Genomic DNA, 22,420 nt, shown 5'->3' with positions numbered 1-22,420 from the left:
TGGCTCCTCATTTTATCACCGCCAGTGTATGGCTTTGGGTAAGCTGTGCATAATACACACCCCATGAATGGTGGCTTGCTTTCCCCTTCCCCCAGAAGATAGCAGTGACTGCCACACCCTCTCTTGGAATTGGCATCTCATCCTCCTCCACCCACTCCTTGCTCCTCATTCTCTAGGCGTCGTCATTCTGGATAGTAACAGTTCTCATTCGCCTGGCAGAGTCTGAGAAGCATACCATGTGTGGGTGAGAATGTCTACTGGTAGGAGAGAGAGACCCACATTTTAAGAGTGGGAAACATGGGCTCCACAGTCATATAAGTGAGACAAAAATAAAAGTCAGGTTAACTCTAGAACTGATGATTTTTCTGTGGCATCAATAGCAATCTTCCAGAATTTAGTAGGAATGTAGAATGCTTGCAAGTCAGATCAGAAGGAAATGGGGGGAGGGTTCTCAAGTAAGCTGGAATCCTCAGAAAATAAGTAATGAGAATTTAAATGCATTGTTGTTCCTATCACATGCTTTAGACTTAATCTATAGAATGCCTCTGTGCATGATTAGTTTCAGTTTGCACATCAGGTTCGCTGAAATACAGAGCTCACCCAAAGTCAAGAAGCCAGGCAACAAGAGGTCAAACCAGAGCTTCTGGAAGTTCATCCTTAGCTGCTTCTATTGCACTGCCATCACTAACTTCTTCATACTGTCCTTGGCACTGGAAGCGTAATTAGAGGAAAGGACCACTGTGCTGTGGAAAGCAAATGGAACATCAGTTGTGGTTATTTGTACTTCTCAGGGTTGGGGTCAAAGGATAGGAAGATTCCTTTCATGTGGGGAAAAATGTGGTTATGGAGTATGTGGATGCTGAAGGGGGCATTTCCCATGAATATGTAATTATGGAGTATGTGTGGACGTTGACGGGTGTTTCCCATTTATTCTAGTCTGGCAGACACTTAGAAGCTGACAGTTGACTGTGAGACGGAAATGATATGATTTTCCTTTAACTTCCAACTTCCCAATGTAAGCCAGACTTTGCCTTGTGTAATCAGTTAAGGGTAATTTATGCTTTGTGAATTTAAAACTGTTTCAGCTGTCAGAAAAGCCTCCTGCAACCCCATGAAAATCAGCCCTGTGTCTTCTTGTAAATCACTCTACCAATTTTGCTAACTTCAATAACATGTCAATGGGAATCGGGCTGTGCATCCTGCTGTTACAAAGAGACACAGGCCATTAAATGTTGGTAATTCCTAAAGGGTTTTTAAAAATTCTTCTCTTATACAATATATCTTGAGTGCAGTTTCCCCTCCCTTCCCTTATTCCAGCAACCCTCTCCCATCTCCTCTCTACCCAGACCCACTCCTCTTCTATTTCCCTTCAGAAAAGAGCATACCTCCCACGGATTTCAACAAAACGTGGTCTAACAAGTTATAATAAAATAAAGAAGGCTACTAACATCTACTGAGTACTTGTTATATGGAAACACTTTTGGGGGAGAGCACTGGTTGGTTCTCTTTAGCTCAATTCTCAAATAAATTATGGAAAAAATAAATAGTATTTTTTTCCATTTTACAAAAACCAAAACAATCAAAAAAGCAAAAAAGAAACCCAAAACAAAACAAGAAAACCAAAACAATCAAAAAACAAAAACAAAGCAAAACAAAAAACAACCAACCAAAACAAAAAACAAAAACAAACAAAAAACCCAGTAAGACAAGAAACTAATACAGTTTGCTCTAGGGCTTATGACTGGATCCAGCAATAAGATTTCAGCCTGGCCAGTCTGATTTCAGGGCTCAGTGCTCTTCACAATTCAGCTGTAATGAATTTTATATGAAAACTAAGTCACAAAAATCAATCAATATACAAGACAGCCTTTAAAAAATCACACTACTTTAACCATAATTACATAAATGCGTACAGCGATACATTAGTGTCAGAGGAGGTTTCGACTCTATGAATGTCATGTCCATCTGAGAAAATCTTCACAGAAGCACCGATGTCAACCTGGCTGCATCTCTGAAAACTCCCAGGGAGCCTGCTGCCACAAAATCGCCCTCAAAACTGCCTCTATCTTGTAGTTTTAGACAAAGACCATTAGCAATTACCCATTTGCCAGCTGAAATTTAAGAAGATTTAGAATGTCAAAGCCTTTAAATCATAATTTGTACTCAAATGCCTTTTATGCTTTCTGTGTCCATTTATATTACATTATATTCTGGCCCAGATGTAAACTCATAGGCTGTGTCTAGTTTGAAGAGTGGTTAATGTTAGTTGTATAGGAGCTTGTATATGTCATGGACCACATAATAACCTTTTTGCAAGACAGATAACAATTTCTCTGACTTTGTAGTAAGTCTCCAGAATTTGTCACATGACCTATTTCATAGTTTTGCACATTTTTGGAAGTGCTGAGGATCAAATATCTATTTTGTTTTGTTTCCACAGTACAGGGAAGTTGAACTGAAGGCTTCATGTATGCTAGAGCCCTACCACAGGTGTATGCCTCAGTCCTTGTTTATATTTCTTTATGAACAAGCAATCAGTAAATAGGGCTCCATCACTGCAGCATGGGTCTCTTTCTTTTATGTGTGATAGTAGTTCTTTGAGACAGATTAGCCTAAAGTAGGAAGGTAGTCACATGTCACCGAATGACAGAGACATAGTCTGAGAAATGCACCATAGATGACTGGTCCCATAAGATTATGCTAGAGCTGAAAATTCTTGCTTCTTGAAGATCATAACCATCATTACATGGGCATATGACACTCAATCCACCATAAACCCACCCCACTACCAGTCACATCAAAGTCTACAGAGACAATTATGTACAGTTCATAATAAATGTTTCTGGTTTATGTATTTACTACTTTTTTCTTATTTTAGAGAGGACTTATATATGCTTCAGGGAGGAACTTCTATTTATGTATACATACGTGTATGCTTGCATTTCTCTTGAACTAGGAATGAAATGTGGAAGAAGAAGTTATTGGTAGCTGATTGCTCTAACTACATGTACACCTAAGCTAAAGTTTGTGTTGTTTCTTAGTTTTTAACAAACTATTTTAAAATAATATAAAATATATGATTTAAGATTAAAAAATATGAGCTGTGTGCATAGCTCAGTGGTTGAACATTTCTAGAATGCATGAAGTCCTGGGTTTGATCCCCAAACCACATTAAACTAAAAAAAAAAAAAAAGGAAAAGGAAAAAGCTTGCAGGATAATGATTTAAAGAAAGCATTTTTATACAGACTGCAGTTTGTTTGTGTTTTAAGCCAAGTGTTATTGCTCCATTCAATCTAAATTTGCAGGACAATACCATCTACATTTGTTTAAGTATATTCTATGATGTTTATACAATAATGAGATCATCTGCTAGTGGGATTCTAAGAAGGTATCTTTGTCATTAAGTGACATGTGACTGCATTTCTATTCTGGAACCATCTTACCATAAATGTCTATTGTGGCACATGGAAGAAAGAAGCAACATCTGGCTCACTGATTGCCTGGGTGAGGAAGTCCTATATGTCAATTACTTGCCCATAAAGAAGCAGAAATATGATCCCATCACCTGCACTGGTGAAGAAAGACAACTATGTAATAGGACTCACAATGATTTGTATGTTTGATGCAAAAGATACCAAATGGTGTAGTGTAAGTAGTGGCATTTCAACATCCTAAGAATGTAGATCTGCATGACTATGCCCTCATTATACCACACATCCTGTTGTGCTCTGAAATCAAGGAGGCAGTACTGCACCCTATTTACCAACATTTAGGCTTTGGTTCATGACTTTTATGAAAAAATATAACCTTTATAAAAAAATAATCTTTATGAGAGAAATATTAGCTTCAGCAGGGTAAATACTTGGTTAACCTACAAATAACCCAGACCTCCCTCTCTCCCTCCCTCTCTCTCTCTCTCTCTCTCTCTCTCTCTCTCTATCTCTATCTCTCTCTTTCTCTCTCTCTCTCTGTATGTATGTATATATATATATATATATATATATGTATATATATATATGTGTGTGTGTGTGTGTGTGTGTGTGTGTGTGTGTGTTTGTGTGTATGCACATACATACTCATATCTTTGAGAGGTATCTGAGTCAGACATTCCTATAATGGTTGCTGTTAACTGTCAAACCAGTAGAATCTAGCCTCACCTAGGAGGCCATTATCTTGATTACGTGCCTGAGGACAGAGCACACTGTGGCTAGGCCTGCCCCTGGGTTAGGATTCTAGAAGTAGAGAGAAAGGAGCAGAGCAGCAGCATGTATTCATTGTCCTCTTCTGGCTGCCTCAAGCCCCTGCCACCATCGTAACGTCTCCTAGGACCCTGGAGAGCCAGAATGAACGCTTTCCCTGAAGCTGCTTTCATCAATGTTTTATGCTCACAGCATCAGGAAAAGAAACTAAGATAACATTCCTTTTCATTGAGTCTTTTCCTAGAAGCCATGGATAAGTGAACTTGTTTCAGACTTGGAGTTCATGAGTTCTCCTCAGCAGAGACTTGGGAAACGGGTTTGTGTCTTTAAAGAATCAGTAACTCAAAATACAAGGAATCGTAGTGAGTATTCTGTTTGAGGCAGGAGGACATCCTCTGGCTTCATGCTTTGGGGTTTCTGGAGATGAAGGGTTCACTCGACCATGTAAATATTTTAATACTGACAAAACTCTGGCCTACTGCTGAGCTGGAAGGCCAAAAGAGGAGATGCCACATCCCTGTAGAATACCCTTAAACCAAAGAAATCATCTGGAAGATCTGTTTCTTCTCTTTGAGATTTGAAACTAAGGCTAGTTTACAGGTAACATTACAGGTAGCTCTGGCCTTCTCCTTTCAGTTATGTTTCCCTGCAGTGGTCTAGGCTAACAAAAACTGTAAATCAACCTTTAGCTTTGCTATGACATACTAAGTTTAAATATAAGGCTCTAGCCCAGATAAGCCAAACCATGGTCTTTTCACTCTTATTATATAGACTCATCTTACACAAAAGGAGCCAGCCATTCTGGGATCCCACAGCCCGGAGACAAGCTGGGAGCCAAACATCAGTAAAAGTATGAGGTGGCAAAGCTATGCCTGGTGCTGTTACTGAAAAGCTTGTCTTCCGAGGGTACTTGTATTTCAGGCTCAGTTACTAGCCTGTGGTACTACTGGGAGGAGAAGCAGCCTGGTGAACAGAATTTGGGTTACAGTAATCATGTCCTGGAAGGGGATTTAGGATTCATTCTCTCTCTTCCTCTCCCATTTCCTCTCCTCCCTCTTCTGTTTCCTCTCTCCTTCCTGCCCCTCTCTCATTCTCCCCTCCTCTCATTTTTTTCTCCTTCTCTTTTTCCCTCTCTGTCTCCTCCCCTATTCCTGCTTGCTGGCCCCATAAGCTAGGCAACATCTTCTGCCATGCATTCTTGCCAAGAAATACTGTCTTCCCACGGGTTCAAAACACAGTAAGTTCTACTAAGCTAAGTCTTGGAAACTATTGTTCAAAATATTTTTCCTCTGGAAATTAAAATTTCTCAGATGTTTTGGTATAGTAGTGAAAAATTGACTAGCATTTATAGAGTGTGTGTTGTAGGAATGGAAGCACAACAGTGGATCTTCCAAGGTTGGATTATATATGAAAAGTATGAGAAGATGAGCAAGGTGATGTAGATATGTCTGCCAGACCAACAAAACTGCGTGTGCAAAGGCTCACAGATGAGGCAGTGAGTAAGTAGTTCTGTGAGGAAGACGGAGGACTTGAGGATATACAGAATGATATAGGGATTAGATGACAAAGAACTTGGATTTCAGTTATAAAATCTGAATGTTATTGGGGAACCAAGTGAGAATTTTGATCTATGGAGTGGGCTTCCTAGATTCCGATTTCATTGGGTTGGAAACATGGAGAGTTGGTAGAGAAGGAGGCTAGACTCAGAATGCTGCAGACTAGTCCTGTCACCTTAAGGGCCCAAACTGGGACCCAAAGCTAAGGGCCCAAGGTGGGAATGAAGCAGAGAAAAGCCAATAGAAATCTATTGTATATGTAAGAGAGATTAGCTGTGGGTGACTTCCAGATTTTTCTAAGGCTATGTGAGTCAGTGGTTACACTTGTCACAGAGGAGAAAGTACAGATGAAACAGCTCTAAAGGTAAAACGTACTGGAAGTTTCCAGATGAGGTGGCTTGCAACTAGATGTCCAGATGGAGATGAACAGCATTTAACATAAGGGATGAGCTTTAGGAGTCATGAGTAAGAAGCTCCTAGTTGAGATCACTGACTGGACCGGGTTTAGCAGGTCAGTGATATAGGGGGACAGGCTGAGGGGGACAGGGCTAGAAACAAAGGTGTGAGGAGCTGCCTGACAAGGTGTGAAAGGCTGACTGGCTAACACAGAAGCCAATTAGCAATTGGCCTATCACCTCAGAAGCCAAAAATGCTTGTTTTAGAAGAGAGCCACAGGATCCTTGCCTCACACAAAAGTCAAGTAAAGAGCAGTGTCTCAAGATAGGATGTCCTGCAGCTCACAGGGAACTTGTGATGAAGGCCATTGGCTGCAGGAGCAGATGGCAGCACATGTGATTGAACAAATGGAGGTGATTTTGCCACGCTGTCACAAGGAACAGAGCCTGGGATGCTGGTTCCTAAGTGTTAGTATCAGGAAAAAATAGGCAAAATTGTCACCTCTATTAAGGAGCATCTGGAGGTTTCACCACTTCTTTGCACTGATGCCAGGCTTAGAGGCCCTAGAGGGACATTACACAGTGTCTGTACACTCATGAAGCCTGGGTTCTTTACTGCATGGCTAACAAGAGTCTGCAACCAGTGAGACTGGCCAAATATACCATTGGAAATGACTGTTCCTATGGTTCTGTTTTCTCACAGGATACTCACCACAGGACTTTTTCAATATACCAGGAAAGATATCTCTGTGTTCACTGTGTAAATAAATATAACTGAATCATGATAATTTATGGCAGTGCTTAACCCTCACTTTTAGTCAGTCCCTTCTCATATCTCATTTCAATCTCTTCTGCTACATTTTTAGAATTGTTCTGTCTTACTCTGACCTCAGTGGATAACAGACTGTTGGCAGCTTCCATATATCAATCCTTGCCATCTTGGCAGATGAATAATAAATTTCCTTTCTGCTTGGAATTTGGAATTCCTTAGTATAAATAACTATCAAAAATGCCTAAATAATTGATCTTGCAGACTGCCAAGAGGATTAACTAGTTAACAGATAGATTGTAGGCTGAGCAGGCAAGCCAGCAAACAAATTTAGAGAAATCATTTTTATATAAGGTTGTGTGTGTGTGTGTGTGTGTGTGTGTGTGTGTGGTGAGGCAAGAGTAAGTATATATTTGTGTACACGTACATGTGGAAGCTTGAGGAACATCTCGGATGCTATTAACAGGGATACCATTCACATCCTCTGAGGCAGAGTCTTTCATTAGCTTGAAGCTCCCAGTTAGGTTAGGCTAGGCTAGCCACTCAGAAAGCAACAAGGATCTCACATTTCTCCCTTCCCAGCACTAGGATTGCAGGCACATCTTCTTATGCTCAGCACTCTTATGTAGATTCTGAGGACCACTCATTCTTGTGCTTTTGAGGTAAGCAATTTACCAACTGAACTATCTTCTCTATTCCCAATAGAAAGCTAGCAATCAGAAAATGAACTGTGCATCACACCATTAGGTTATGCTTTACATATTATCTTTGTGGCTTTGTGCAGGAATTTCTTCTCTCAAAGTACTGTTTCAACTTCTGTCTTGAGTTACTGAGAGGTTTGAGTTTGATGACGACACTAACCTGTGAATTCCACATTAAATTCCCTGTGATTTTGAATGAACATTTTCCCTTCTCCTGTCTTGAAATAGAAATATATTGGCACAAAATGTGTGAGGAGATATGATGTCATGAGAATCTTCTGGGGATTTGCCTCAATTTTTTTAGATTTTTCCTTTTAGATGCTCTGACTTTGTATTAGCTTCAGCCATAAACTGTCAGAGCAACAATTAGTAGCAGCTATATGATAAACATTTTCCACCACTGACCTACTCTATATAGACGCTGATGCTCACCTCAAAACTGGCCCAGAAATTTATCATCTAAAACCATATAGAGAATGGCTCCCAATCTCCCGGATCATGTACATAATTAAGAACATTGTATGTATGTGTGTGTTGATCATGTAAATAACCACCTGCTGATGAACTATGAGTTCAAAGGCTTGTCAGAAACACATTTACTTACATATGTTAGTTAACACTGTGGAATACAAGTCATGTACTTTAGAAGAAAGGCCGAAGTTTCTTTCCCTATTGACATATAGGAAAAGCTGCCAAAGGAAAAATGAGGTGGATAGATATTAACTTGGCAACCTGTTGAGGTCTTGTAGCTGCTGCTACTGGGAAGAAAATATGTTGCTGTCAGAAATAGACTTTAATCTGTTTCAGCTAAATGCTTTGAGACTTAAGTGTCCCCAGCTATATAGCTCTTTATTTACTTTAGGGATAGAATGTTAATCACTGATAATAGTTCCACTTACTCTTATTTGAAGTTACCAGAAAGTCATTCACAGTTGGCACAAAGCAGACTGAGAATTGATTGGAGAAGGAATTGGTAAGTTGCATGCCATAGAGAGATCCCAGTGCATTAGAACACTTAATGATGATTTGATGGTGAGTTGGTTAGTATGAGGATTCATTTCACGTTCAAGGACACATGATTCAGAAATACCCAGGGAAGAGGTAAAAGCTTTCTGGAAGTATCTCTTAGGGAGTTTCTAGAAGGTATCTGCATTGAGTTAGGAGACAGAGTTAGGAAGATCCATGTTCTAGCAGGGTGGGTGGGCATCCTTCAGTGGGTATAGGGCTTAGATAGAAAACGGAACAAGACAAAACAAACAAACAAAGGCATGGAGATTGCAAATCCCACCCTCTCTCCTTGAGCTGTCATCTGTCTTCTACTCTTGGGCTTCAGAACTCCTGTCTCTTCCAGCTTCAAACTCAGATTTACAGCAGCAGATTTTACTTCCTGTCACTCGTGACTGTCACATCACAAGAATTTTTTGGCCTCCATAAGTGCTAGCTTTGTGATAAATCTGTGTGTGTGTGCATCTCCTATTGCTTTAATGTCGCCAAGAACCCTAACACAGCAAGGTTCCTGTTTTAAACTCCTACCCTATGGTAAATTTATGGTTCCCTGATACTGGCATCGTCAGCAAGGCATAAGTTTTGCTTCTGATGATTCACATCAATATGTCATATCATCTTCTTACCTTGTCCCTGTCTCTAGGGAAGAATTCTCGTGAGGCTTCAAGAAAGAACAATAAAGGAATCAGCCTTTGCTTTAAAGGAATAGTCTTAATAGGATTTTATTGTCTAGGACCAAGAATGGCCTGAGGCTGTGAAGCCTCCTTCAGGGGAGAGAGGTCCAGTAAATTTCATTCACTGTTTACCTTTTACATCCAGAATTTCCTGTGACTCCATACCTCTTTCACAATACCTGCTGTTTCAACTGGCACTGATATCTTACTACTTTTCACTGTGCACCAGTTACTGGCAGAGTTCTTAACTATCACCTCAGCATCCTTCTCCAGACTCCCATCCATTTGGAGTGGGCTTAGGCCCAGGCATCCTTGTATTTCTTCTAGTGGTCCAAGTGACTCTTGTGTTCATGTAGAGTTGAGCTCAGTTGTTTTATAGAGGTCTCAGATTAGTTCTTTATCCTGTAGACTCATCAAATGTGAAAATATCATGAAAATAAAAACAGGGTAAAATGAGTTGTCTCTCTGTCCCTTCCTTACCAAGGGTCTCCTAGGGATACAGCACTTTCTTTTCATCATTGTGGAAGAGAGTAAAGTTTCCTTAGGTAATTTAAATACAAATATCTTCATGATTCTTATAGTGATGGCCCTTATAGTGATAAAAGAATGTGGATAGTAGCCAAACCCAGGAAAAGTGTACTTCCTGGAGACTAGAGTGAGTACTGATTGGTAGCAAAGTTCTGTATTTGTGTAGCCATACCTGTGTGCTCACCCTTGGAGGGCAAGATTCTGGAGAAGAGAAAGCTGGACCTGTGTACTCTTGTTGAGGGTGTCATGTATCTGTGGCTAAAAAAGTCCATGAAGTCATGGTCATCTATCCCCAGGTTCTTACATGCCCGTGGGCCTTTAATTCTAATTCTAATCTGTCTGTTTTCCTGTCATGGTGATTCTTCTCCCCACCTCATTCCCTTGCCTGCCAAATCTAAAAGTCCTGCCTCCATCTCCCTTCCCAGTCACTGGCTGTAGAGCAATTCTTTATTACCCATCAAAGCCAGCTGGGGGCAGGGACCCTCAGCATCTGGAAGCATGGCTTTTGGAAGCCAAATTAAGACAAAGCCTTAGAACTAATCCCCAACCACATGTACCATTCAGGCTGAACTGTGGGCATCTTGGCTGCAATCTTTAGAGTCTAAGCTACTTAATCTGTATACTTTGTAAACCTCCTGGGATTTTTCTGCACCTCTTGATGGGAAAACATCCCAAACAAAGCTTGAGATTGAAATTATTACAGGTAAGAATTCAGTCAGACATAACTATACTTAAGGAAGAAAAACAACACAGGATTGCTTTTATCCTTCCTTCTCTTTCTTGCCAGGATTTGGGGAAAATTCCAGTCTTTTACATAAGTAACAAAGCATTATGCTTAATAAAACTGAGTGGTCATATCTTCTATGCTTTCAGTTTTATTGAGTTTTTATTAGATTTGGATTTGGCTAAGAGTTCTAAGGATTTTTATAGTAGCAAGGTATATTTTTGTGAGCTTGCTCTTAAGACTGACTACAGAAACTTTGTGACAAGGCTGTGGCCAGCAATGGAATTGTGAATGTTGAAGAAAAGGGAATTTCCATGGCATTGAAATTTGTGTTTTCATTTGACAAGGGTTTATAAAGCAGGTTGTTTATATGTCATTTAAGATAGCAAAACCATGCCCACTCAACTCTTTTGACTGCAGTATTGCCCCAACCCTGCTCCACAGTAAGGGAAGAAGTTAAAAAAAATCACTAAGTGTATGAAAAGTATCAATTATACAAGAACTTGAAACATACTCTTGAAGAAGGAATCTTGATATGGTGCTAGACACTTGGATTTTCCAGTCACAAAGAACTGAATTTAAATAGCCATTTAGTAGCTTTGAAACATTTTTTTTTTATTCTTTGAGTCAAACTGTGCACAGCATGTATTAGGCAATCAATGGATACTCAATAAAAATAATGAAGGAGTAAAAGCAGTAAATAGCCATCCAAATTCTAGGCAGTCACTTAACATACCTGAGTTCAGCCCCCAGTGCCTTTCTCTATAGAATAGGCATCAGGGTAACTATTTTGAATGGAACTTTTTTTCCCCTGTTTTCTTCTGTTCCTCTTTTACTCAGTTGATTTTGATGACTTCTACTTAACTGGAAAAAATGTTGTCATTGTGGTGCATGCTAGTTCTGCCATTTTGTGGACTAAACAAAAGAGGAATCTTGTATTTTCAGGATGGGGAGGGGGGAACTGGGAAAGAGGTAAGCTTTTGGATTGTAAACAAAGAATATAGAAAATAAAAATATATATTGAAAAAAGAGAAAAAAAGATAAATGTGGTAGTTAGATTCCTGAAAATGGAACTTTTTAGAACTTGAAAATGATGCTTGGAAGAGACTCATTAGATTTCAGTTAGGACTAGTTCTTGCTAGTCCTTCCCTTTTGTACTGATGCTTTGTTCACTGGATTATGATACTTGATGTATCTGAAAATGACTGGAAGAAGTCAGTAATTTTTAAAGATGCTTGTCCTGGACAGAATAATTTATAGGACTTTATGTATCATTAAATAATGAAAACAAGTCTTTTGCTTGCCAGAAGCCTATTTCCAAAGTTTTACCCATCTGAATGTCAGCCTATAAATTTCATTATAATCTTCTAACTTCATCAAGTATCCATTTTGAAAAGGCTAGTGTTCCATCACTCTTAGTTTTATATAGAAACAGTTAGATGATTTGTTCCTGCTTTCAGATTTTACATCTGGGTATAAACTAATGGTATTATAAATATGCACACAGAATTTAGAGTACCCCACACATTGGAGATTTTAGTTTTATTGAAACCTTTCTTTCAAACAATAACAGAAAAGTAACAAAGTACTCTGAAGCACCATAAAAAGAAAAATCCTAGAAACTGCATCATTTCCCAGAAATAAAACAGGATACACAACAGCCTATTCCCAAGACATATCATAAGCATTGTCAGAAGATCTCATAGCAAGTGGGTGGGTATTATGAAAAAAACAATATGGCCAAGAAAAAGCACTGTGCTTCAAATGAGGAGCCAGTGATGGCAGTAAAAGAAACCAATGAAATAAGTAGGTCTAATCGCACACAAGGACATGTGTCCTTACACAACTTATCAGTGGAACTTATCAAACTAGATAGCGAAAAGCTCTTGAGGACTCAGACCTTACACAAAGAACTACAAGCAGCTGAATAAAGCTGGGAGAAGTGGGGGTGGTCCTCCCCAAGGCAAGGAGCACAAATTACTTGTGAGTGCCAAACAGTTATCCCTGCAAACATACATAACAAGTAACATTAAATGGACTCACCAGAATGTAATATTACCAAGAAGGAGACTTCATAGAAAGCTAAGTACTCTGAGGAAGAGTTTTTGAAGCACTGCTGTCACATTAGAGAAGACAATATTAAAAAACTTGTCAGAGGGAATAGAAAGAGCAGCCAGTGGATGGAAGGAAGAAAGCAAGGGTATTGCCTAAGCCATATGAGCAAAGTATTAAAGAGAGTAACTGTATCAATTTTTGTCTGTTGTCTCCTGAAATTTGCATCTTTATTGTAGGTTGCAATGGTCCAGGAGTGGTAAGGAGCCAGAGATGGGTTGTCATCCCCAACTTTGGATGGATTCTAAAACATTGAAGCAATCCCAAAAGGGTACTAAAACCCAAACCAAAACAGACAGAGCAACGACAAAACTCTTCACATGCTGCCACTGGGAGTATTGTAAAGGCTGTCTCTCAGCCTTGGAGAGCAAAACACTGAGCTGGTTACCCTCCTCAAATCTTCAATGTTTGGGTCTTAACTTGAACAGAGGGCTTGAGAATAGCTGAATACCTCATAATTCTACTATGGGAGTAAATAGTATCAAATGTTTAAAGAGAGATTTTTTAAGCAAATTTATGCATAAACATTTTTGTTAACATGGCCAGAATACATAATTCTCTCAATGGTTTCACAGTGTTTATACTTTTCTATGTCATGCCAGGTACCAAGGTAGGCACTACAAATTCCCTGCTACATAAGTCGTTCTTTGCCAAATAAATAAAATGAGGCAAATAGTTGCAATGGATATCAGAAAAACAGAAGAACCTTTCCATTAGTCCTTGTAAGACAACCTGTGGATGGTTTAATTCTAAAATCTCCATTTAGTCTTTATTTAAGAGCCACTGTTGGTAAAATCTGTGAAGGAATTCACACATTTCTGTGCAATGAACGTAACAAGTGACATTAACATCATCAGTTCTGATGTTCAAGAAAACTGGGTAAGACACATCTACCCTTTAAAGGCAAGCAATGTCATGGATTTTCCTCTGCAGTGTTAGCTGCCCATAAATGTGAATCACAAATCTGCTAGCCCTGCTGTGTCTCACTTGTTTACTGCTCTCAAGCCTCGCAGAACTGGTGATGTGCAGATCTAACTATAGGGCTGCCGTCAGCCATCTTATTATCTGTCTCAAATAGGGTTGCCAGTCATTTTGTTTTGTCCCAGAACATTCTTTCACAGTGACCTAGAGCCAGAAAGAGCCAAAGTACCTGCCATCAGCTCCAGTTTGGCAAATGTGACACCCATCTCTGCTCTTGACCTTCATGCAAGGAGGTAACAGAGAAATAGTTGAGACAGGGGAGCCAAAGCTCCATCATTTTCAAGTTCAAAGTCTTTTGGGGTAGATGATCATGTGGCTTTGCCAAAGAAGACTAGTGATGTTGTGAACTCTAAGCTGAGACTGTCCTTGTTCAGGGACAATCACTCAACACTACCACCAGCTGAATGTGACAGGAATAGCTGGTGCATGTGAGCCTCATAACTTGAAAGGATGCTGACATATGATACACCCTTGATGCTTGTCAGTTTTTACCTTTAATGCAGATTTGAGACTGATAGTCCATTTCCATAGTTGCAGTCATTGGACATAGAGACTTTGTTATTGGCTTTGAGCTCTATGGCACATGTACTATGTCATTTTTAAACTGTTGTTTGACTGCATTAAAAGGGCTGAAATATTTCTATTTTTATCAATTCCATCATTGTGATGATTTGAGACAGCCATCATGAACTCAGATCTATTACTAAGGTAAGTCTCTTGGTGGCCAAGATCCAGGTTCGCACCATGTTAGGATAACTCGTTGAAAGTCTGAGTCTGTCACTTATAAGATGTGTAGCATTAGGCAACTCATTTTACCTCTCTATTATTGACCTGATTATCAAATACAAAGTATAGTAGCACCTACCTTGTAAGGATGAAAATATAATCTGGTAGTACTTAGTCTCTATTATAATATAATTGATAAAATTGACCTTTGATTTCCCCTTTTTCATTTTCTTCTTTACTACTTAGGATTAAACTGAGACTCCTGAGCTACATGTTCCTCCTCTAAAAAATACCTTTATTTTGTGCTAATATTATACAGTATATTTTGAACATGTTCACACACACACACACACACACACACACACACACACACACACACACTGGCTTTACCCAGATCCAGCCACTTTATACCTTCTTATTTTTTAACAGCCCACTGAGCCTAATTTGTGTTTCTCCATATACTCCTGATTGTAGGGTCATCTACTGGACTATGGTCAACTAACCCTTATAGAAAAATGACTCCCTTGCCTCCAAAGCACCTGTCCATTGCTCCTTAGTTAGGGATAGGATTTCATTTACCAATTCTTACTTCACGCTGAAATGTTGATTGCGTTGGTTTTGCATGCATCTGGTTCAGGCAACAAAGCTATTGTGAGTTCATGAATACTGCGATCCTATCATGTCATGAAGACATTTTCTCTGATCCTCCCAGATAACTAGCTCTTATAAATTTTCTGTCCCCTCTTCCACAACAGTTCCTGGGCCTTGGCTAGTAGTGTGACATCGACATTTGTGGATAAAGCAGTACTCATTCTCCATTGCATTTGTCCCCACTGTGAATTTCTCTGTTAACTACCAATTTCTCAACTGTACAAAGAATCCTCTGTTGAACACCGAGAGCTACATTAATCTGTGGGTAGAGAGAAAGAAATGTAGGTGGCAGTTTGATGCTATGTCCACTTAGCACAATAATTGTAGTGGGTTCTCCCCTGGGGCCTGTAGGCTCCCTATCTTTGGGTTCCTGGAAGGATTTACAGTATTTAGGAATGTGTTTTACATGTGGAACAGGCCTTAAATTCAAGAAAAAAATGCAATTGATTACTCTCATAGGATCCATTGTGCTATAGCACCCACAGGCATAGCTGTTGTGGTGGTCATTATTGCACCTCACAGCTGGGTGAAAATCTTGATGTCCCTCTACACTCCCCTCTGCAGTCTCCAGTACCTTCCAGCACTGTGGAAGCTAGCCCAAAGGGAGGAGACTACCTGGTCAGTACCAACTTCTCTATGAGCAACTTTCTCTATGACCTATGACCAATGTGTATGGTATCTTCACGAATAGGTCCTTACCTAGTGGATAACCAAAAGCAATGGCATGGCAGTGTTTTGAGGCTCTCTAGGACACTCCTAACCAACAATCTGATCCTCTGCCTATGAAATAAACATTTCGGTTTAAGATGACACATCGCTAAGCTGCTTGGTCTGTCCTTAGACTCACCAACTACACTAGACTAGACTTTGAAATCAAGATCCTCCTGACTCAGCCTTCCACAGTTTCCTTGTTTTTTTGATAAACTATGTGGTGATGAAATTTAAATAACCAAGAATGAAAAATCGGCATCGTGACTGGTATAGGAGAGGGGAATCAATACTTTTTCAATAATAGAAGGTAATCACTTTTGAAATAGACCACAAAACTCCATTACCATTTTATTATGTCAATTTTTATTCACTTTTCATTTTATTAATTTGAATCATCAATGAATCAGAGCCCTCTTCTACAGTGATTTTTGTTATTTAGAGGAAAGTAGGAAAAAATATCTTAAATCTGATTCCTATCTCAGTGGATCATCATGTTGATTTATTTTTTGTTTTTGTTTTGTTTTAAAAAAACAAACAAATGTGATTTTCCAAGAATGTGTAATCAGAAACAAGATTTTTACTCTAATACAGTTTATAATTAACTGAGATTATAAGTGAAATTATCACCATTTAATAAATTATAATTATGAATCTAACATGCAGCAGTTAGCATGTATCAACATGTAGTGTTGTATCAAACAGTGATAAGTAGACTTCAAGGATACAAAATCACTCAGAAGTCACAGTAGAAGCATCATGAACTAGATGTTAGGCTGAATGTCTTGTCATTGTAATACCTTAGGGAACTGATTTAGAATCTTCTTGTTTAAAAAACAAAAACAATAATGTGTACTTCTATCACAGAGTTTTGTGAAACCTATATGGTTTACTGAGCTAAAATCATGGTCCCTATTAAACAGAGATCAGGATAGCAGCATTTTCAGCATAGCTAGAAATAGGTGGGTATCTTGATAGCTATCATACATATGTCGATCAACACTGCTGTGGAAACCGGCAGAGAGAAGGTTTGTGGGCCTCAAAAAATCAGGTATTTGACCTAAACTTAGGACCTATACATTATACATATATAAAGTATAAAAAAGAACAAATCAAGGCAACTTTAGTGTTAGAAACAGAAGAAGGGCAAGGAGAAAAAGCCAATGGGGTACTACACAAAAGATGCTAGAGATCTCAGAAGTCTCAGTTGCTAGTCCAGTAATCTTATATTTGTTTTGTTATCATTTTAGAGAAAGTGTCTACGAATTTTCAGAAGCAAAGTAATAATGCCAAAAGAAAAGGGACTTGGCATAATAGTTGAATACTTACCTAGCATTCCTAAAGTCTTTGGTTTGATAACAAAAACAATAAGTTTTTTTTAATATTTATACTGACATTATGGTGCACAGTTATATTATCAGTACTAAACTACAGAGACCAAGAAAGGAGGATCAAGGCTTTGAGGCCATTATGGACTACATTCCAAGACCCCCACCTTTCTTGAAAAAAGTATTAAAACTACTGGGAATGAACAGACCAGAAAGGAGATGTTAGAGTATTCTCTTCTTAGCTGTGGGTCTGGAATTGCTAGTGTTTGTTATCCATTGCTATGGGGCAGGAAAGAGGAAGGCCCCTGAGTTAAAGTCACTAGGATAGTGATGTCCAGAATTTGGTTCTAAGGAAGTCAGAAATGCCATTAACACACATGGAGAACATAAGACAGACACAGAAACACTTTTAGAGCACTGGAACATATTGGGCAGATGGCAAATCCAGGGATAAATTTAGGAATTGGTAAATGTTAGAAAAATCGAGGACCACAAAGGTAAAGATATAAGACACCTTCCCCATTTTGAGGAGTAAAACTAAAAGCAATAGAAGATGGTGACAGGCTCCACTCTGAGAACAGTCCTTGTCCTTAGGGCAGACAGGAGGACATGGAGATGAAAAGTCACTGAAAGAAAGGCAGAATAGCTAGACTGGAGGGTAGTGTGTGAATGGAGGGATTGGGACAATAACATTTTTGAGAGCCTGGGCTTGATTTGCCCAGAAGATAAAGCTGTTGAAATGAGGGAGAGCTGAAGCTAGAGCTCAAATGTGAGGTTCTGCAAGAGTTTGACTCATTTGAGAGAAGGCAGGACCATTTTCATGGTCTCTGAGATTCTGTTTCCTGAGGACATGAGAGTCCTAGCTCTCACTCTTAAGGACAGAGTTTGCATTGTAAAGATCTTATTGTCCGACCCTAAAGCACTTGATCCTCTGTCCTATTTCTTTCTTGGAAATAAGTGATGTGGTATTTTGGTACTGTTTGAGTGATAACTGTTTTGATTCTTCCCCCTTTCCAGTAAAATCAAAGTTGAAAATATGTACTAGGAAATCTTATAAATTAATACTGACACATAGTCTGAGGTGGGTTTTTTTTTTCTATATAATCTTCTCTTTTATGAGCCAGAGAAAGGAACTGGGCAAGGGTGTTTTCTTGAGAAAACTGACAATCTCAATAAAGTTGAGCAAGACTTGAAAGGAAGAAGATAAAAATGCAAAAAGAAACAAATAAACGAAAGGAGAGAGGATTGGATTCTCAGAGTGAGAAAATCTATCTTTGGATTTTAGAAATGGATCATTCTCAGTTGTGGCCAGAATAGTTCATGATAGTGTCTCATTAAGGCAGAGTAGAAATTATTAGGTCCCTGTGTCACTTCAGACTCATTATGCACATAAACCTTAAAGTTACTTGGGATGACAGTTAAAGTGAAGTAGAAAAGCCCCACATGCTGGCCTTTCACCCTCAGTTCCATTATTACAGCAGTAATGGAGCTTGCCCCATAAAATCCTGTAAACTCAGAGGGGCCGAGCAGAACGCTCTGTCATTGGAAGGTAGTCAATGGCTGTGTGTTGAATTCATGCAAATAACATTATTGTGTTTTCTGATTATTTTTAAAAGCCAATGAAATGATGGGAAAAGTAACTAGGATGCTGCCAGGCTGCTAAAGATGCTTTAGAGGGTAGCAGCCATGGTCCCCCAAGTGGAAGGGATTTTGCACATGAATAGGAAAGTAATGGTCTGGATTTGGCATTGGTGTGTGTGTGTGTGTGTGTGTGTGTGTGTGTGTGTGTGTATGAAGGCAAGCTTCTGGAGTGCTAGAAGCAAGAAGCAAGATGTGAAAAAATGTTGAAACTCTGAATAAGGGGACTTCTTTATAAATGATCTCCTTGGACAGCACCTGGATATGAGATAGAGCATTGTGAAAAGGGACGAACAAATGATAGAGAGGAGCCCTGATTCCTAAACCATAAAGGCTGGCAACTAGAGGGACTGGTGGTTTCTATTATATTGGTTTAAAAGTGACTCATACCATTACCCAAAATGGAATTCAGTGTAAATTTAAGTGTCAGGAACACTTGATGGTCCCAGATGTCTGTCTGTGCAAAGTTTGTGGAGATAATAGCTGCTGCGTGGCACAGGTGCAGGTGCAGGCAGCCGTACCAGCTGCTGTCTACAGCCAGGTCAGCACTGAGCATCTGGCTCTGGGCGGAATGGAGAAGAGTGAGGCGTGACTGGTTGAGGGTTCCCGTACTCATCTGCATGTCACCCACACTGCCCACCAGGTATGGGCATGCGTAGAGCTGCTAGAGTCTCCCCGCCTAGGCAGGATCTTGGGTAGGGCTGCTTTTCAGCAAATGTTGATTTATTTAGTCAAATGGTTATTTGGGGCAGCTTTATTTAATTCATTATTTTCTTGGCAGCCTGTGTTGTAAGAATGTGTGGACATGTGTGTAGGACAGAAAAATTTCAGAAAAACAGTAAGCCTTAAAACAGCCAGAGCAAGGTCAAACTACATTGTTTCTACACACTGGGATGGAAAGGAATGGGAAATGAGATCTTGGAAAGAGATCTTTGAGGGCCCAGACTGAAAGAGTAGTTTTATTGGTTTATAGAAAATCTGGCTATTGATTATTGTCTAGTTTTATTGGTTTATAGAAAATCTGATCTTTAGCCACATTCCTGTTTTTTTTAAGTGCTTATTTGGGAACTGTTTGTTTTATACCAGTAAAATGAATGTAGATAGGAGATAGTTAACAACCTTTTTAGTGGAGTCCACAATTAGCATTTTTATGAGAGAATTAGGCACTTGGAAGACCATCTCCTACATTACAGACTGTTTAACTTCTATGACCCCTGCTTCCCAATGCAAGTAACCTCTTCGTCATTTTGACAACTAAGTCCATTCCCAGGTGGCCAGTGTCCTTCAGAAGGATCACATCACTTCTGGCTTATTCACAGTGTAGAGGGAAAAGCCACCTTGGGGGAATTTTTATTCTCTCTAGAGATTTCACTGAGCCCATATTTAAATAGCAGCGATATTCTGGAGTGTTTTTCTTTTCACTCAGTTAAAAAGAAGACCAGGAAGCCTGACTTCACGATGCAGTGTCCCGAATTGATGACACACTCAATTTGATAATCGACAGTAATATTTCAGTGATACAATACAAATGTGACAGTTTTTCTTGTCCCAAGTCTTCTCTGCATGCACCAGCAGCTTAGGACTGTAGCCTGTCATCTGTCTCAGGTAACAGTCACATCTCTGTAGACATCTGCTACTCGTGCATCTGCAGCTCATGACTATTCACACTGGAGCCCATCACCTGTCTCAGGTCACAATCACATCTCTGTAGACACATGCTACTAGTGAGCATGTTCACATTCCTGGGGGAAGAGGTTTTGTTTGTTTGTTTGTTTTCTAAATTAACTTGCATATTATGGACACAGGGCAGGAAAGTTCTCTTCCATCCAATGTGTCTTTCTAGCACCAGGTTGACATGAGGGCAAAATCAAAAGGTAAAGGGGCCATTGGCAAGGTGGAGTCTCTGTTCTAGACTTGCTTCTAACTTTATATCTTTCTGATATTGGAAATCCAAAGTCAAGAAAAATGGATATGAAAAAGGCCATGATTGTCAAATGGAAGAATAGGGAAGGATGATGAGAGAGGAAAATGTTCCAACCTCAGGGAGGGTTGTGCATGACATGTATAGATTATTATCAGTGGAGATATTTATCCCTCTCTGGACTGTTGGGGAATTCCAGTACTTCAAGAGCTTTGGAATTTTCAGAAGGATGCCTTACAGAATTCTATGTAGGAGGAAATTCTCCTTAAGAATTCAGACTTGCACTTCTGCTTGTATTTCAACTCCTCCTTTCTACTTGGACCTCCTGACTTCTGTCAATCTTCTTTTCCTATGAATGTAAAATTCACTTTCTGCAGGTTTCAATAACTTTAATTTGTCATCTTTGGCATGTGTGCTTCTTTTATGACCCTCTTCCCCCACCCCCGGTAACCATGCTTGCTACCTCTTCCATAACCTGACACGAACTTTCTCTCCACTCATCTTGCCTCGCTCTGAGAGCTGCTGTATTTTCTGTTCCCTTCAATCACATCCTACTGTGCCCTTCATTTTTGAAAAGATTGCTTTCACTTATTTTTATATTCACTCAGAACTTGAAGTTATGTCTTCATGTGGATTATACATGTCAGAAGTGAAGTACATGGTGTAAATGTATAGAGCACGTGTCCAGTGCATGATCAGGTTAAGTATCTTTAATCCAACCAACATGGCTTAGTACCAGAAGTGTTTTGAATTTCAATTGCATTTTTAAAAAACATAGTATCATATCTTGGGTAATATATCCAAACTTACACATGCACTTTACCTAATTATATGTAAACACTACACAGAAGTGGAATGATGTTGTATCATCGGTGAGGAGGAGGCTGCCCCCACCCCTCATACTCTATGTCTCTTTTCCTGGCAGGAGGATGAAGTTGTACTCCAGTGCATTGCAAACATTCACAAGGAGCAGCGGAAGTTCTGCCTGGCAGCTGAGGGACTTGGGAATCGCCTGTGCTTCTTGGAACCAACCTCAGAAGCCAAGGTGAGATAAAGAGCCTGTCCTATACCTTCTCTTGCTGGCTTCCCACGTGATCATTTAGAGCAAGCATTTCTTGGAGATGTTGACAAAAGAGAAATTTGAAATTATGTACTTATTTTTCCACAAAGAAGATCAGATTTAGAATATGTCTTTCATCCCAGGAAGCACTGGCATCAGACTCCAGAGCTGAGAAAAAAAGATGGAGGGTTCTTTTGTCTGTCAGAATTCTGTAGTATACCAGAGATGCCTGGAGCTCCCTGCACTGGTTGGATGGGGAGATCTCTTGATTCTCCCAGGATGCTGTCTTAGACATTGTTAATAGAAATATGGGTCCCTGTTCTAAACTCTCGGCTGTCGTTTTATTGCTACAGGGACTCTTGGCTATTTGAGCCTGTATTTTACAGTTAGCACAGCATAGTTCTGATTGGGCCAAAATTGTAGCTGCCAGCTATGACTCAAGGGTACTGAGGGTCATTTGTTCTGGTCCCTTGCCTGCATGGAAATATGTCAGTTCATGTATATTCAGCTAAGTTTTTCTCCCAACACATCCTGAGCATGTCTCAATGTTCAGATATCTTAAAGCACCTTGCAGACTTGACAAGAGTTGTGCTAGTCCTCCAGAGATACAGAACAAGAAGTTCAGTAGATGAGTGAGGGGTTAAAGAGATTAGTTTAAATAAATCCTTCACAGTCCATGGAATTCAGAGGTCTGGTGAGCCTGGAATCCACAGGTCATGGGTTCATCTGCACTCTAGCATCAG

At 39.6% G+C, this 22,420-nt stretch overlaps 1 protein-coding gene across 1 annotated transcript in view; it reads left to right on the top strand.

The window, feature by feature from the left end:
- The first annotated feature begins 19,135 nt into the window (after positions 1 to 19,135).
- The window catches only part of Ryr3 (ryanodine receptor 3), a 410,215-nt gene continuing 406,930 nt past the window's right edge, over positions 19,136 to 22,420 (top strand). Inside the window, 4 exon segments of the mRNA XM_052181674.1 lie at positions 19,136 to 19,277; positions 19,824 to 19,844; positions 19,847 to 19,926; positions 21,543 to 21,662. Coding sequence (XP_052037634.1) covers positions 19,136 to 19,277; positions 19,824 to 19,844; positions 19,847 to 19,926; positions 21,543 to 21,662 — 363 coding nt within the window.

The sequence above is a fragment of the Apodemus sylvaticus genome, chromosome 5 (assembly GCF_947179515.1).
Source record: "Apodemus sylvaticus chromosome 5, mApoSyl1.1, whole genome shotgun sequence".
Lineage (NCBI taxonomy): Eukaryota > Metazoa > Chordata > Mammalia > Rodentia > Muridae > Apodemus > Apodemus sylvaticus.
The sequence above is the reverse complement of the archived record's forward strand: the minus strand, read 5'-3'. Positions and strand labels throughout refer to the sequence as shown.